Raw genomic sequence first — 18593 nt, 5'->3', positions numbered from 1 at the left:
TTATGTATTTTTCTATCAATTTTATCATTCGATCTTACTAATGGTTGGTTTGACTACTAAAAGTTAAACGCCCCTTAGCATATAAATGCACCTTCAAGCTCTATCTATCAATTAGTAGCTAACATGATCTTATACACTTAGTTACATGAACATGGCTACCAAATTTCATCACAACATTCAAAATCCATTTCAATCATGTATGAACAAGTTCCCAAATCACTAAATTTGTTTGAGTGCCTTGTTTCTATTATCCAATATGATGATTTTAAACATAAACTTATCATCATCCTTACTATTGTATCAAAACCTACTTCCTAGTTTACTTGTTAATCACATACAAGTGATATTACTTCAAGTTCTTCATAATTTCATCATATCTAACAAAACCCACTTCACCCATATATGAACAAGTACCCAAATTCATGGTTAAATCGAACACCTTCTATTTGTTTTCATGCATGTTGATTCTAAGCATGGTTATATCATCAAAATCATCATAACATTAAAACCCACTTGTCTAAGTGTGTTAATTCATCAAATCCTTCAATTCATAGCATGTTATGTATGATTTTCACTTAGGGTTTCGTTCCTAAGCAAGTATACATCACTAATCTAGCCATAGCTCCTCTAATCCATGCCTAATTCACGATTAGGATGTTTATCCAATTTTTACTACTTCACGAATCATCAAGATTTTACATACCTTACGATCCTCTTGTTCGGGTGATCATTAATTCATGCTCGGTTGTGATTTTGGGCTTCATTTGATCCTTCAATTTGATGGATTTGTTGAAAATTAGGGTTTGGCTCCATGGGAGCTCCCTTGAGATCGATCCAGAGCACACACTTGTGTGTGTGTGTTTTGTTTAGTTATTAATAAATAACCTTTCAAGTTATACAACTTTAACCCCTCGTGTTTGGTTCGTTATTAAGTAGATCACAACCTACTTATTTCTAATATCAATATTCCCATTTATTAACTAGGTTAGACATTCCTAGTTAACTTAGTGGGTTCGGGGGAAATTCTGACTAAGTTTATTTTAGGTCCCGTTAACCCGGGCCTTTTATCCATTTTATTTCCTTAAAAGCTTTTGTTCACTTTTTATTTAATATTAGGATTAATTATTTAAATCCTAATATTTACCGGGTAAATTTTGCCACTAACGGTACTTTACCCGTCTTTCAGTATTAACGGAGTTTGATTATCAAACCCGTTTTCGGGGTGTTACAAGTCTACCCCCCTTAAAGAGGTTTCGTCCTCGAAACGTTTTCTTACTTAATTCGTTGAGTTTAAACTCAATGTATTTGATTCAAGAAATCTTTTAAACATCACTTATACTTTTAACCAATTGTTAGTATTACTTGAAAAGTATGGTAACAGCTTTCTGGTCACTAACTGTCTACGTATCTCATACAACATAGTGCAACTCGAAATAACGTAATCTCGTTAATTCCACTAGTTTAGTTAACTTAGCAAATTTTTTTTCCATCGCTCTCATATACTCTCGAATTCTTTATGAATCCGTTACTTTGGCCCGTTTAAAGGTCTTTAATGAAATCTGTTACTTTTTGCAACAATTTCTTTTGTTTTCAATTTTATTCATTCGGTTTAGTTATACCGAATCCACTGCTTACAAGTAAATCAAATTTATTTAAATGACCTTAACCAGTCTCACTAATCTAGACTTATTAGTCCAGTTGCTTTTTACCGCTCGCTTGGTGATAATGTGATTACACTTCACATTGCAATTCTTGACCGTGATCGTGTCACGTCATGTTTAACTTATACCAACCTTTCATTTTCGAAAATACCACTTTTTTCAAATATATCGTCTTGCACCTATCGATGTTAAGACCCATACTCTTTGATATTTGTTATTTCCAAATTCGTCTTATAGTATTCATGTTTGTTAAAACGTTGTTTCTTACTAAAACTGAATTTTAGTTTAACGTTTTTCCTTTTTAACTATGTCAATTACTCATATTAAGGAAATTGACAACCCATAATTTATTCTTTTCCGTTCTCATTTTACGCGGGGAATCATAACTTGTTCCCTTGCTTTACACTATTGACCCGTAGGTTCTTTCACTTAGCTTCATAGGCTATTTCTTATTATGTTTGGAATCGTTTATTTTCGCTCTTGAACTTCAATCGACCTTGACTGTAGTCTAAGGTTTCATCATTTTTTTTTATATTCCGACTTTGTCCTTAAGTTTGACGTTTTACAAAAACGACCCGTTAAGGGACATATTTGCATTTTCCGGGTTCGAGTGTAAGTACACCCCCTCCCAATGCATATCTAAATCATTTTACATGTTTACATTCTGCGGGTTCGAGTGTAAGTACACTCCCTCCCAATACTTGTCTAAATCATTTTATATGCTTCTTTGTCCCTTCACCCGGGCTCATTATCCTAATGTAATACGCTCCCGTCACTTGGTCGTGCGTTTACATTATTATCAAATATTTTGCTTATCTGATTCATTTGGGTACTTTTTAATTAGTCCCATTCACCCTGCCCTTACTACATCGGATGTAAACGTGTCCGCCATTAGAAGTTCATGGTATCATATGCCACTACTTACTTGGACAGAGTAAGCGATTAACATATGACACACATGACCTTTTTATAGTTTTCACATCACGCCCTATGTAAGTAACGCCTCTATTTGTTTCTCTTGGAAACAATATCCCGAATACATTTTCTATTCGGGTTTTTCCAAGTTTTTAATCTACATATGCAACTTTCAATTTCTACTCATTTGTTGCATATTGCAATTTGTGCAATTATTTAAAATGTGCACCTGGTAATGTTTGCCCCGACGGGTGTTCCTTGCCATTAACCTTGTTCGCGGTCGTTACGCGATTTAGTCATCGGTGAGCATGCTCCTCTTGTTATACTTCGGACCGTTCCATCATCATATCCACAATTTGTTTGACTCTCGTCATCTTCAAACGCGAGTGTCCTTCAATTAAAACATTCACAAAAGTTAGTAACATCAACTTTAATAATCGCCCGTATTATAATACAAGGCTTTTTCTACTATACGCGTCAACGCGCGTATTTTTCGTCAACTACATCAATCGTTTAATTGGGGTAACGTGCGTTACACGATAGCCCTATGTGTTATTTACAACAATTTAGCATACTAAACTATTAACATACGTGTACTTACCGGATTTGCGATCAAGCCTCGAACCGAACACTATTCTTTATCAAGAGCGTAAGGTTTAAGTCCAAGCATGGTTTTCCCCACCATACTTGAATCTCTTAAACCAAGGCTCTGATACCAACTTGTAACACCCTAGTTACTAATTAACGATTTTGTATGTAATTACCAACAATTAGATGTGTAGCTAAGACAACACATATTATAAAAATACGGGTTTATTAAAACTTTTACAAATTATAATTTATTCTACATAACGTGATCGAAATTCGTTGTTTAAAAATTTACAACGTGGCAAAGTGCGGAAGCATGTAACTGTATCGTGTTCGGTTCTTCGTTGAGCTTGATCGTCTTCCGGCTTCCAAGGTGTACCTACATTTCATAAACATGAAATGCTTTAGTCATACAGGGCTTAAAACGTGTCTAAACGAGTCCGAGAAACAATTGATAACAAAAACAAAAATTTCAACCTGGCCTCCACCGTAACTTACGGTGGCACCGTAAGTTACGGTGGCTTCTGAATGTTAATTCCCCCCACCGTAAAACAGGGGGAATCTACCGTAGCTTTTTCATCTCCACCGTAACTTACGGTGGCCTCTGTGCAGCCCAGTATCCTTTTTGCCGTAATTGGCACGAAATCTTTCGTATATTTCAAACCGCTTATCCGTTTGACCTACCGTTTCTTCCTACATGATTGTAATTTAATTCTCCATCATATGGAGTTAAAATCTGACATCCGGCTTGATAAAATTTAAGACTTTTAAGTCTTCGGCTTATTGCCCTTTTACCAAAATTTGACCCGCTTGCGATTTTATCAAACATACAAGTTTGTTTGACCCTTAATTCTCATAAATCTATTAAATTCAATGATGTCTAACATATTAGGCTCCGATTATAGAATTATATATCTTCTTTAACCCATTTTCACCCATATGCTTATTTTGACCCGTTTGAGGTATTTAAGCATATTTTAAGCACCAATTGCTTTCATTCATTTCCCAAATACATATGTCCACATTTCTTATCAAAGGATCTTCCACCACAACTATATTTGTGGTGGATTCAATGTGGTGACTTATATATATCAAAATTTACCCTTCAAATCGTTATTTTACGGCAAAGACTCAAATAGAGCCATTTGACTAACGTTTTACATCCTTCAACTTCTATACTCATCCTAAGTAATTATCTAATTGTAAAACTCGTTTCCAAACAACCTTTAAGGGTTGTTTGTTCAATTTAGCCTACAAGGGCGTTTTGGTCAACATTAGACCTTCATTTACGACGAATGACTTTTAGTTACTTGTTTAACCCAAACTCCGATCTTTTAACTATGATTTTATTTGAAAGGGCACTAGGCCTTTCAAATATAATGACCATCGTCCGTAACATTTGGTTTACCTATTAGGGTAATCAAAAACTTATTCTAGACTTCGTTTAACTCTCATTAGTCTTACATTTAAATGAGAGTTATCTTATTATGCGTACCTGGCTCGGATCATTACATTGACCCATTTAAGTACCTTGCCTCGATATCTACTAAGTAATAGCGATGTAAATATCCACTCGATATTTATTTCTGAAATCAAACAACTCATCAAACCATTAGTCGATATTGTCAAAAAGAGATATTTTCACCTTTTGACCCGTTGGTCTAAATGACCGATGATATTGGCGAGATAAAGCTTATTGCCATCTCGTCTACACGACTCGTTCCAATTTACACCGCACGGTCGTTTTAACTATAATTCACCTCTTAACGCTTTTTGGCCTATTAAGGCTTACGAAATATGTATCTTTCAAAAACCGATAATTATTGTCAACAAGTGTCCAAATTTCAATTTTTACCTTTATTGGTTATCTTGTTCCGTACGACTACACGCCGGAAACACCATATCTCAATTTCCCATTTGTCTTGTTCGAAATCAAAACAACAAAAGGACATTCTAAACTATATGACTAGTGTAAGCTATACTTACCTTGCATCCATGCCACGCTTTTCTTTCCGTACGCGCTCCGTTTGACCCGCTTCATCCACAAGCTTCCACCTAGCTTGTTAGGCGTCAAACTATCATCATATTTCATAAGATGGTTAATTTAGTCATTGTTAATCATAACTATTCCATCTTATGTATTTTTCTATCAATTTTATCATTCGATCTTACTAATGGTTGGTTTGACTACTAAAAGTCAAACGCCCCTTAGCATATAAATGCACCTTCAAGCTCTATCTATCAATTAGTAGCTAACATGATCTTATACACTTAGTTACATGAACATGGCTACCAAATTTCATCACAACATTCAAAATCCATTTCAATCATGTATGAACAAGTTCCCAAATCACTAAATTTGTTTGAGTGCCTTGTTTCTATTATCCAATATGATGATTTTAAACATAAACTTATCATCATCCTTACTATTGTATCAAAACCTACTTCCTAGTTTACTTGTTAATCACATACAAGTGATATTACTTCAAGTTCTTCATAATTTCATCATATCTAACAAAACCCACTTCACCCATATATGAACAAGTACCCAAATTCATGGTTAAATCGAACACCTTCTATTTGTTTTCATGCATGTTGATTCTAAGCATGGTTATATCATCAAAATCATCATAACATTAAAACCCACTTGTCTAAGTGTGTTAATTCATCAAATCCTTCAATTCATAGCATGTTATGTATGATTTTCACTTAGGGTTTCGTTCCTAAGCAAGTATACATCACTAATCTAGCCATAGCTCCTCTAATCCATGCCTAATTAATGATTAGGATGTTTATCCAATTTTTACTACTTCACGAATCATCAAGATTTTACATACCTTACGATCCTCTTGTTCGGGTGATCATTAATTCATGCTCGGTTGTGAATTTGGGCTTCATTTGATCCTTCAATTTGATGGATTTGTTGAAAATTAGGGTTTGGCTCCATGGGAGCTCCCCTGAGATCGATCCAGAGCACACACTTGTGTGTGTGTGTTTTGTTTAGTTATTAATAAACAACCTTTCAAGTTATACAACTTTAACCCCCCGTGTTTGGTTCGTTATTAAGTAGATCACAACCTACTTATTTCTAATATCAATATTCCCATTTATTAACTAGGTTAGACATTCCTAGTTAACTTAGTGGGTTCGGGGGAAATTCTGACTAAGTTTATTTTAGGTCCCGTTAACCCGGGCCTTTTATCCATTTTATTTCCTTAAAAGCTTTTGTTCACTTTTTATTTAATATTAGGATTAATTATTTAAATCCTAATATTACCGGGTAAATTTTGCCACTAACGGTACTTTACCCGTCTTTCAGTATTAACGGAGTTTGATTATCAAACCCGTTTTTGGGGTGTTACAAGTCTACCCCCCTTAAAGAGGTTTCGTCCTCGAAACCTTTTCTTACTTAATTCGTTGAGTTTAAACTCAATGTATTTGATTCAAGAAATCTTTTAAACATCACTTATACTTTTAACCAATTGTTAGTATTACCTGAAAAGTATGGTAACAGCTTTCTGGTCACTAACTCTCTACGTATCTCATACAACATAGTGCAACTCGAAATAACGTAATCTCGTTAATTCCACTAGTTTAGTTAACTTAGCAAAAAATTTTTTCCATCGCTCTCATATACTGTCGAATTCTTTATGAATCCGTTACTTTGGCCCGTTTAAAGGTCTTTAATGAAATCTGTTACTTTTAGCAACAATTTCTTTTGTTTTCAATTTTATTCATTCGGTTTAGTTATACCGAATCCACTGCTTACAAGTAAATCAAATTTATTTAAATGACCTTAACCAGTCTCACTAATCTAGACTTATTAGTCCAGTTGCTTTTTACCGCTCGCTTGGTGATAATGTGATTACACTTCACATTGCATTTCTTGACCGTGATCGTGTCACGTCATGTTTAACTTATACCAACCTTTCATTTTCGAAAATACCACTTTTTGAGGGACAGGGGTTTGAACATATTGGATCTGTGGAGCAGCTGTTTGGACATAATGTACTGGCACAAGGGCAACAGCATAGTGAGCAGTGTTCACTTGAGCTGCTGGGGCATATTGGGCATAATGCACAGTGTTTTGATTTTGAGGTCTAGGGTTTGAACTAGGATGAGTGACTATGGGGCCAGCAGTTTGACCCCTACACTCCCTAGCAAAGTGTCCTAACCTATTACACTTGTAGCACTTGATTTTCGATTTATCCAACCCAACCCTTAGATTCCCATGCAACCCTGGGAATTTTCGCCTTGTTTTCTTATAAAATTTGCTAGTTCTAACACTTAGCAAGGCTAGTTGATGCAGAATGTCCATTTCCTCTAAATCAGTGGGGTCAAAATGCTGTAGATCATTGAGTTCAAAGCTTAGATTGTCTGACATCTGGTTTTCGTTTGCAGTGAATGCATAACTTGTAGAGTGAGGATCAGGGTTATTAAAATTGGCACCAGCAGTTATGTCAATGAAATGATCATAACCCTGATCCTTACCACTACTCCCAGATTCTTCTTGACCCAAAAGAACAGTGTTACCGAATGTATAGTCATCAACGGTTTTTCCTGACTCTTGTAACTTCCTTTTCTGGTTCAACTCCCTTTCGTAGGTCAGTAGTCGACCATGGAGTTGGGTCAAGGTCAGATCCTTGAACTCAGGTGAATTTCGGGTGACAAAAGCTATGGTGTCCCATTTTTCTGGCAGTGACCTGAGGAACCTGCTATTTTGAGTTGAGTTTGTAAAAGTGGTTTTAACAAGCCTCAGTTCACTGATGAGACAACTGAAACGCTCAAATTGTTGCGTCAGTGATTCACCTTTAACATGACAAAATGTTTCATACTGTTGGTTCAGGATTTCCCTATTGTTTTCTATGACTTCTTCGGTACCCCCAAACTGTTCCTTAAGCGCGTCCCACAATTCTTTGGCACTGTTACAATGTAACAGTCCAGCATATATTTCATTGGGTAGCGCTGATGCTATGATGCTAAATGCTTTAGCATCTAGTTCAATCCTTTGAAAATCGGTTTCGGTATAATTTTCAATAGGTTTTGGAACAGATGCTTTAGCATCTTCAGCGCTTGGCACTGTAGGAACATGGGGACCAAAGACGATAGACCTCCAACAACCTGTGCTTTGTTGAGTGAGTATGTGACCCATCCTCCTCTGCCAGATGTTGTACTCATTTCTTTTTAGCATAGGTGGTTTAAAAAGCGAGCCAATGTTGTTTTTATCGTCCTGAGATTGTGACGTCATTCTTGTTGTTTTACATATACTGAGAAATCAACTTTAATGGTCTCATCTGACAGACACTTCTTTAGATTTGACACGTGGAAAACATTGTGAACTCCGCTGAGTTCTTCAGGTAGATTCAACCTGTAGGCCACCTTGCCAATTTTCTCAATGATTTCGAATGGTCTGACATAACGCGGATTGAGCTTGCCTCGCTTGCCAAAACGAACTACACCTTTCCAAGGTGAGACTTTAAGTAGCACTCGGTCCCCAATCTGGAACTCGAGTGGCTTCCTTCGCTTATCAGCATAGCTTTTCTGACGGTCACGAGCTGCCGCCATTCATTGTCGTATCTGAGCAATCTTCTCGGTTGTATCTACTATGAGTTCTGGGCCAGTGATTTGGCTGTCACCAACTTCTGCCCAGCAAAGAGGTGATCGGCACTTCCGTCCATACAATGCCTCAAATGGAGCGGCCTGGATGCTGGTGTAGTAGTTGTTGTTATATGAAAACTCTACTAACGGGAGATGCTTTTCCCAGCCGTTACCAAAATCGATTACGCATGCCCTAAGCATGTCTTCAAGGGTCTGGATGGTGCGTTCAGATTGCCCATCTGTTTGTGGATGATAAGCGGTGCTCATATCTAAATGTGAGCCAAAAGACTTGTGCATAGCTTGCCACAGTTCAGAGGTAAAACGTGCGTCACGATCAGAAATGATGGAGGTTGGCACTCCGTGCCTTGATACCACTTCCTTTAGGTAGATGTCTGCTAGGGTGGAAAACTTATCCGTTTCCTTGATGGCCAGAAAATGTGCAGACTTGGTTAGTCGATCCACGATTACCTAAATGGTATCATTACCGCGTTGAGATCTAGGCAGGCCAGTAACGAAATCCATGGAAATTTTCTCCCATTTCCATTTAGGTATCTCTGGCTGTTGGAGTGGGCCTGATGGTTTCTGGTATTTGACCTTGACCCTAGCACAGGTCAAGCATTTACTGACGTAGGTTGCTATGCTGGCTTTCATACCAGGCCACCAGTATGTAGTCTTTAGATCGTGGTACATCTTATCCGAACCAAGATGTACTGAATAACGAGACTTATGTGCTTCATCCATCACAAGCTCGCGTAAGTCTCCATACAGCGGAACCCAGATGCGTCCGTTAACATAGTAGGCGCCGCTTTCCTTTTGTTCTAGCCGTTGCCTCGATCCTTGTAGGGACTCAGCCCTGATATTCTCTGCTTTCAATGCTTCAACCTGAGCATCGCGAATCTGAGCGGGAAGGTTAGATTGGATGGTAAGATGTAACGCATGTACACGCCTAGGTATAGTATCCTTTCGGCTGAGGGCGTCGACCACAACATTGGCTTTGCCCGGATGATACTTGATAGCGCATTCATAATCGTTCAAGAGCTCGACCCATCGGCGTTGTCGCATATTCAATTCCTTTTGCTTGAATATATACTCCAGACTCCTGTGATCGGTATAAATGGTGCACTTGGTACCGTACAGGTAATGTCTCCATATCTTAAGCGCGAAAACAACTGTTCCCAATTCCAAGTCGTGCGTAGTGCAGTTCCTTTCGTGAACCTTAAGTTGGCGTGATGCGTAGGCAATGACCTTGTCACGTTGCATAAGCACACAACCAAGTCCTTGGATGGAGGCGTCGCAATAAACCACAAAATCTCCTGTGCCTTCAGGCAATGAGAGGATAGGCGCGCTACAAAGTCAATCTTTTAAGTGCTGAAACGCAGATTCCTGTGCATCACCCCAACGATAGGTGACACCCTTCTGAGTAAGTGAAGTGAGAGGTTGCGCAATCCTTGAGAAATCCTTGATAAATCTTCTGTAGTATCCTGCCAAGCCCAAGAATTGGCGGATTTCTGTTGGTGTGCGGGGTGCAGGCCAGTTCTTGATCGAGTCGATCTTGGATGGATCTACATGAATTCCATCCTTGTTTACCACATAGCCTAGAAAGTGGACTTCGCGAAGCCAGAAGTCACATTTCGAAAACTTGGCATACAACTGCTCTTTTCGAAGAAGTTCCAGAATAAGCCTCAGGTGTTGCTCGTGTTCCTCCTGACTCTTGGAATAGATCAGGATGTCGTCGATGAACACTATAACAAACTTATCCAGGTAAGGCTTGCACACTCGGTTCATGAGATCCATGAAGACTGCTGGTGCATTCGTTAATCCAAAAGGCATAACCAGAAACTCATAATGGTCGTAACGAGTTCTGAATGCTGTTTTGGAGACGTCTTCCTCTCGGGCTCTCAACTGATGGTAGCCCGATCTCAAATCAATCTTAGAGTAATAACTCGACCCTTGCAACTGGTCGAATAAGTCATCAATGCGCGGAAGAGGATAACGATTCTTCACAGTCACCTTGTTGAGCTCGCGGTAGTCAATACACATCCTGAAAGTACCGTCTTTCTTCTTCACAAACAAGACTGGAGCTCCCCATGGCGAAGAGCTAGGACGTATGAAACCCTTTTCCAAGAGTTCTTGTAGTTGCGTGGATAGTTCTTCAAGTTCTGATGGAGCTAGGCGATAAGGTGCTCGAGCTATGGGTGCTGCTCCAGGAGCTAGCTCGATTTGAAACTCAACTTGGCGATGAGGCGGAAGACCAGGTAATTCCTCAGGAAATACCTCAGGAAAGTCGCGCATAATAGGAATGTCTTCTATCTTCCTTTCTTCCGTGGATGTATCTGAAACGAGGGCTAGAATAGCGGTGTGGCCCTTTCGCAAACACTTCTGGGCCTTAAGGAAAGAGATGATGCCTATAACAGCGCCACTCTTGTCGCCACGAATTACGAGGGGTTCTCTACCAGGACGAGGGATGCGGACAATCTTTTCGTTACAAAGAATTTCCGCTTGATGCTGAGATAGCCAATCCATCCCAATGACAACGTCAAAACTACCCAGGACTGTAGGGATGAGGTTGATAGAAAAGGTCTGATCGGCAAGGACAAGCTTGCAACCCGTAACTACATGTGAAGCCTTTAAACTTTTACCATTTGCTAACTCTACGATGTGCTTGGTGTTCAAAAGCGTTGGAGTGCGCTTAAGCATTTGGCTAACTTTTAAGGACACGTAACTAGTATCGGCACCCGAATCAAATAAAACAGTAACAAAGAAGTCGTCCAGAAGAAACTTACCCATCACAACGTTGGGATCGTTCCTTGCTTCACCCTGACCAATCACGAACATACGACCTTGGGCGCCATTTCCATTGTTGTTACCTCTGTTGTTATTTTCATTGTGGTTCTCGTTTCTCTAGTTGTTGTTCTGATTCTGGTTCAGCTGAGGGCAGTTCCTCTTAAAGTGGCCTTCAGCGCCACACTGAAAGTATCCTTTATTGCCCTGCTGATGCTGCTGCTGGTGGTTATGTGGAGCTTGTTGTTGTAGTTGGCGATTCTGATTCACAGGACGTGGGCTCCTGCAATCTTTGGCTTCGTGACCCAGCTTGTGACATCTCTGACAACGGCCCTTGTTGCACTGCCCGCTGTGATGCAGATTACATCGATTGCACTTAGGGTGATTTCCCTTGTACCCACTCTAACCTTGGTTCTCAGAAGACTGCTGACCGGGGCTCCTGTACTCGTCTGTCTTTCGTTGCTGGGACTGGGCTGAAGTAGAACCCTTGCCCAAATTTCCATCCCACTTGTGCTTATTGTCATTGGGAGCATCAGAAGTAGTAGCGCTAATACGTTTGGGCAGCCTGTTCTACTCAACTGCCTGATCAGTGAGACGATGAGCCAACTTGACGATTTGCTGAATGGTGCCAAGATTAGCTGAGGTTACGTGGCTTTGCATTTCTGGCACCAAGCCCTTAAGGTACAGCTCAATGCGCTTGATGGGAGGGTCCACCATAGTAGGGCACAAGATGGCTAGCTCATTTGACCTCTTCGTGTATGCCTCGATCTCAGACCCCGTCATCTTCAAATTGAAAAATTCCACCTCCAGCTTGTGGATGTCGTCACGACTGCAGTACTCTTCCTTAATCAGCTCTTTGAAACCGTTCCACGGGGTGGCATTAGCAACCGCCAACCCAAGCAGTTGAACCTGTGCTTTCCACCATGTTAATGCAGCACCTTCAAGTGTTCCAGTTGCATACTTCACCCTACGATCTTCCGGGCAATCACACATCTCGAAAACGGACTCCAGCTTCTCGAACCAGTGAAGAAGACCTACAGCTCCTTCTGTGCCACTGAAGGTACTAGGTCGGCAATCCATGAATGTTTTGAACGTGCACACAGGAGGCTGAGCATGTTGGCCTGTTGCGCGGGAATAAAAGACAAGGTTAAGCATGAGGGTTGGTTTGTGAAGGTAGGATCTAAACGTCCTAAGATGGGTTGATATGGCAGGTTATACCTCCTGCAGGAATAGCTGCGAGTGCCTCAGCAACTCGTTCATTGATCAAAGCCGTCAGCTGGGCTTGAGTTAGGTTGATACGTCCTCCGCGTCCGCTCATGATCTTCATCACGAAGCAACGTAAGTGAGAAAGGTGTCGCGAAAGTGCGTAAGTGTGGGACGACAGGAGAGAGTAAACACACAAGGTTCAAATAGCAATTATCACGTTAACTAATGCACAGTGTGAACTATCTAACCGACAATATAACATAAATCATACCAATGAGAAGGTAGAAGAATGTGACATGTGATGATTTACCATTCAGAGGTTAGCTCTTAACCATTCAGACTTGAAGTTACCTCTTATTCATTCAGAGGTTTTAAACCATTAAGAGGTAGCATGCGAATGGTTAGAGTTAATTGCCATTTTAATCCCTGTGGTTTTGGTCAATTTGCCAGTTTAGTCCAAAGGTTTCATTTTTAACATCTGGATCCAAAAAGGTTTCATCGTTGCCATTTTGGTCCAACTGACTTAACTCCATCCATATCTGTTAAGTCTTCCAATGGCATTTTTGTCATGTCATACCACTGAAATTACAAAAGGGTTAATAAATAGAAAAATGAAATGACAAAAATGCCCTTGGAAGACTTAACAGATATGGATGGAGTTAAGTCAGTTGGACTAAAATGGCAACGATGAAATCTTTTTAGATCTAGATGTTAAAAATGAAACCTTTGGACTAAACTGGGAAAATGAACCAAACCACAGGGACTAAAATGGCAAATGGTTATTAAAAGGCTATCAAATAGCCCCTTACTTGTAATTCTACCATTATCCACTTTTAACTCTCATCAATTCCCAACGTTTCACTCGTAGATCCTACTACCATATATAGAAACCCTGTACAGCAGAAATTACCGAGCCAAAGTTAACGCCGGACGGTCCGAACCTTCCTACTACAAAACTTATCTAAAACCCAACACTGCAATTTTCTAGATCCTTCCAACTCAATTTCGTTTCACCTGATCAGAATTCGTTTGCAGATGCTTCAGTCCGACTCCATTTCAGGTCAAACTTTTCAATTCATAAGTTACTTCTTTCAGTTATTCGATTCTAGATCTGGGTTTTGTTCAATTACTGTTTTTTCCTCTTCTTTGGGCCTTAAATTTTGATAAAGTTGGGGAACTAGGGTTTGGTTTGTGATTGATGAGATGAAAGAGGTGAAAAAGAAAACCTCTTCTGGGTGTTTGATTATTAACAACAAGGTTACTGATAGTGTTGATTTAGGGGAATTTGAGACCAAGAAAAGGGGATTGGATGTGTTTGAGTTTGATGAGTATGATGGGTTGGATGATAATAGGTATATGAAGGATGCTGATGATGGCAGGTATAGGTGGATTGATTCCAATCGGAAGAGTGGGGAACGAATGGAGTCCCGGAATGGTGAGACGAGTCGGTCTGAGGTTGAAGATGATGAGGCCGACTTGCCCCTTTCGGTTTTGAGGAAGAAGTATCGGTTGTCGTCGGGTAAGTCGATTAGATTGCAAGGGAAAAATGGAGTCTTGAAGGTAATGGTGAATAAAGATAAGCAGATGGGTGTTTCGCGTTCAGGTTATGATCATGCGATGGGTGATAATCCGAAAGAAACGAAGCCGAAAGTTGTGCATGAGAAGGTGTTGGACAGGGATGGTCGAGACGGACAGACTTCTGTAAATGAAGATGCTAAAAAGAAGAAATCGGAGATGAAACTTGTTAAAAACGGAGGAAATGTTAAGCAAATAGGTGTTTCGCGTTCGGGTTATGATCATGCAGTGGCTGATAATCAGGAAGAAACGAAGCCGAAAGTTGTACATGAGAGGAACTTGCGCAGGGATGATCGAGACGGACAGACTTCTGTAAATGAAGATGCTAAAAAGAAGAAATCGGAGATGAAATCTGTTAAAAAGGTTAGTAAAATTAAGAAGGAAATGAAGGTGAAGCGTGGTAGTGGTACTACTGAAAAGCAAATATTGCGTGAAAAGATTAAGGATATGCTTGTTGCTGGTGGTTGGAGCATAGATTATAGACCGAGAAGGGGCCGAGACTACATGGACGCTGTCTACATTAGTCCTTCCGGAACTGGTTATTGGTCTATCGTCAAGGCTTACGATGTGTTTCAAAAGGAGGAAAAGAATGATTTTAAAGATGGTGGTGGCAAGGTGACTCCTTTACGTGAGGAAATTCAGGATAAATTAACGAGACAAGGACACAAGACACCCGAAAACGGAATCAAAACATATTCAAGAAGAAGCAGGAAAATAGGCAGATGTAGTTTGTTGGTTCGCGCGTATGACAACAAGGTGGAAAATGGCGACGGGTTTGTTCCATATACAGGAAAACGGACCCTACTCTCGTGGTTGGTAGACTCGGGCGTGGTGCGTTTGAGGGAACATGTGGAATACATGCACCCGAGAAAGACGCGTGTATTACAAAAAGGATGGATTACAAAAGATGGGATCCATTGTAGTTGTTGTAGTAAAATTGTAACGGTTTCAAAGTTTGAGGCGCATGCGGGAAGTAAAGTCGGGCAGCCATTTACGAACATGTTTTTGGAGTCGGGGAAGTCACTGATGCAGTGTCAGATTGATGCGTGGGATAGGCAAGGAGAGTTGGAGAGAACGGGTTTCTACAGTGTAGATGTTGATGGTGACGATCCTAACGATGATACGTGTGGGCTATGTGGTGACGGTGGGGACTTGATCTGTTGTGACGGTTGTCCCTCAACGTTTCACCAGACCTGCTTGGACCTACCGGTACCGGACACTGATGTTCCAAAACTCGTGCACCCTTCAGTTTTCTAAATTTTAAACGCTTTAATCTCTTTTTGTACCTTTCAGATGCTTCCGCAGGGTGATTGGCTTTGTCCAAATTGTACCTGCAAATATTGTGAAAAAATAGCTTGTACGAATGCCACTCAAGATTCACTTCTTACGTGCTACCTTTGTCAGAAGAAATGTAATACTCTGTTCTTAAAATGCTCCTTTTAGTATTCTTCACAACTGTTGGTTGAGTGACAACTTCTTGATGTTGCAGATCATGAATCATGCAGTCCGGAAACTAATGTCAAGCCATCCGAGTCGGATTATTCCGATCTGTCCTTTTGTGGACACGCGTGTCATGAGGTATCGAATGTTTTGATGATATTCTGAAATTCCTTGTTTATCTCATCGAGACCTTATGGATGTTTTTTTGAACCCTGTATCATAATCAATGTATACAGTAATTTTGATATTTGATTATATCTGCCACTTCAGCATTGCTGATGAAGTTGAATGATTTTTTATCAATTTTTAGAAGTTGGTTGGATTTTATAACAATTGCTGATTATATTATCGTATATATATATATAATTGCCCATGATGTTACCAACAATGCTACTTGATTTTTTTTTTTTTTTGTAATTTTGTGAATCTCACCCCTCAACTTTCAGCATTGACACTTACACCCCCTCTCAACTTTCAGCTACAATGCTTATTTTTATGTACGTTCCAGCATAAATTCAAGTTGGTTTACATTTCGACATGATTTTATCGAAAATGAGTCATGTCAAATAGAATACGTTTTTGTGCTTTTTTATGGACGTTTTCAGTTGCTTTACGTTTTGCCGTAAATTTTGTTCGGAAACAAATTGGGTCAAATAAAATACGTTTTCAGTAGACGGTATAAATTCGAGTCACTTTACGTTTTATGAGTCATGTCAAATATAATACGTTTTCATGCTTATTTTTATGGACGTTTTTAGTGGGTCTACATTTTGATAGATAAGCAATTACAAAAAAAACGAGTACACTCAAATCATGTTAAAAAAAACCGACCCCAGTCAATTCTATTTTAGTGTTGATAATTTGGTCAATTGATACTTTTATCTTAACGGCCTGTTTTGACTTTTGACCCATACCAAAATGAACATTTTTTAAATGACCCGGTCTGATTTGAGCCCAGTATGACCTGTCACCCGCTTGTATTTTCAGGCTTACACAGTAGATAAAAAATAGTTACCTGGTTCTTAGCTATTAAAGGTGAATTATTATTTTGCAGCTATACAGTCAGTTGCAGAAGCTTGTTGGGGTGAAGCAGGAACTGGGTTCAGGATTCTCATGGTCTCTTCTTCATCGATCGGAATTACCGAGGGACGCATCTTCTGTAGAGCTTTCCCAACGGGTAGAATGCAATTCTATGCTGGCTGTTGCCATGTCAGTCATGGATGAGTGTTTTTTACCTTTCACCGACAGGAGAAGCGAGATCAATTTAATCCGTAATGTAGTCTTCAATTGCGGGTAAGTGGTATATTAAATGCCAACTTTATATACCATACTTGTCTATCTGTTTACATCCCATATAAATGTTTGAATCTTTTCGTGTAGATCCAACCTTAGCCGGTTAAATTACAGTGGCTTTTATACAGCTATATTGGAGAGGGTGGACGAAATTGTTTGTGCGGCATCCATCAGGTAGGATGATAGTTGTTCTGATTTCATCTGTTCAATGAAAATTCTAACATAGTTTTGTTGTTTTATTTATTATAATATGGTCAGGATCCATGGAACTAAACTTGCAGAGATGCCATTTATTGGGACTCGTCATTTATGTAGACGCCGAGGGATGTGCCGTCGCCTACTATCCGCTATTGAAGCGGTAAGAATATTTTGTGCATTGTCATTATGTTACTTGAGTTGTTGATTGTGTTTTTATCTAAGACTGGTCAAATAGAGGAACTAGCTAAAATGGGAACGGGTCTAGTGGGTCAGACGGGTTGAAATATTCCAATTGTCTATTTTTAACGCATGCGACCTCCTAATTCTTTTTTCCGTTTTCAAGATTTAGATTATTCTAAAAATGGCCCGTGCCAACCCAAACGTGATGCCACTAGTTATATAATCGTATTTTGTTTTTCAGGCTCTATCTTCCCTCCAAGTTGAGAAATTGATAATACCCGCGGTTCCTGAACACATGGATACATGGACTGATGTTTTTGGTTTTCAACCACTGGAAGAATCAGACAAACAACAATTGAAATGTATGAACATGTTGGTGTTTCCTAAGACAGATATGTTACAAAAAGCGCTCGAGAAAGTAAAGACAGATTCTGGGTCTCAGGAATCTAAACACTCAATTTCCGTAGACGAATCTACTTCCCAGGAGGCCAATGCTTCAGTTGCGCTCGAGAAAGTAAAGACAGATTCTGGGTCTCAAGAATCTAAACACTCGGTTTCCGTAGATGAATCTACTTCCCAGGAGGCCAATGCTTCAGTTACTCCTTGTGAACCTGAGGGGATGGAATCTGTTTCTGTTCAAAAACCAATTGTAGAAGAAACTGGTGTGCAGAATGTCAATTCCTAACAGTAGTGTTTCTTGGTCCGATCCCCTAAAGGATTTGAGCATGAGGCCGAAATCGCGCATAGCTTTAAAAAGTTCAGTTGAAAGGGTGGTTGTATGTAGAAAATAGTTGTTGCATTGACTCCAATTCCCTTGGGGGAATTAAGCATACTTTAGGTTTTAATTTATTTAAGTACACCTCTTTATACAGTTAACCTTAAAATTTGAGATACCTTCAAGTACGAACATGACTCTTACTAATTATATATGAACAAATGTTTAAAATGAAGTAAATCGTATAGAAGTGAACTTGAATGAACCATATAAACATGTGAAAATTAAATACTATATCTATATAATATCAATTATCAACCTTTGTGGGTTTTGTTTGTTTGTGCGTTATGCATTGCTATTGTTGTCCGCATTAAGTCATTGTACGTTATGCATTATTGTTTTTTTGATTTGTTTTTGCATTTGGGCTTTGGGCCCGATGGGCA

General features: G+C 39.4%; 1 protein-coding gene across 1 annotated transcript; it reads left to right on the top strand.

The window, feature by feature from the left end:
- The first annotated feature begins 13589 nt into the window (after nucleotides 1-13589).
- LOC110865697 (increased DNA methylation 1) lies at nucleotides 13590-18338 on the top strand. Its single transcript, XM_022115021.2, has 7 exons — nucleotides 13590-15533; nucleotides 15618-15735; nucleotides 15814-15902; nucleotides 16819-17057; nucleotides 17145-17231; nucleotides 17316-17415; nucleotides 17677-18338. The coding sequence occupies exons 1-7, from the start codon at nucleotides 13953-13955 to the stop codon at nucleotides 18118-18120; spliced, it is 2658 nt and encodes an 885-aa protein (XP_021970713.1). The 5' UTR covers nucleotides 13590-13952; the 3' UTR covers nucleotides 18121-18338.
- The last annotated feature ends 255 nt before the right edge of the window (nucleotides 18339-18593 follow it).

This window comes from Helianthus annuus, chromosome 6 (assembly GCF_002127325.2).
Source record: "Helianthus annuus cultivar XRQ/B chromosome 6, HanXRQr2.0-SUNRISE, whole genome shotgun sequence".
NCBI lineage: Eukaryota > Viridiplantae > Streptophyta > Magnoliopsida > Asterales > Asteraceae > Helianthus > Helianthus annuus.
The sequence above is the reverse complement of the archived record's forward strand: the minus strand, read 5'-3'. Positions and strand labels throughout refer to the sequence as shown.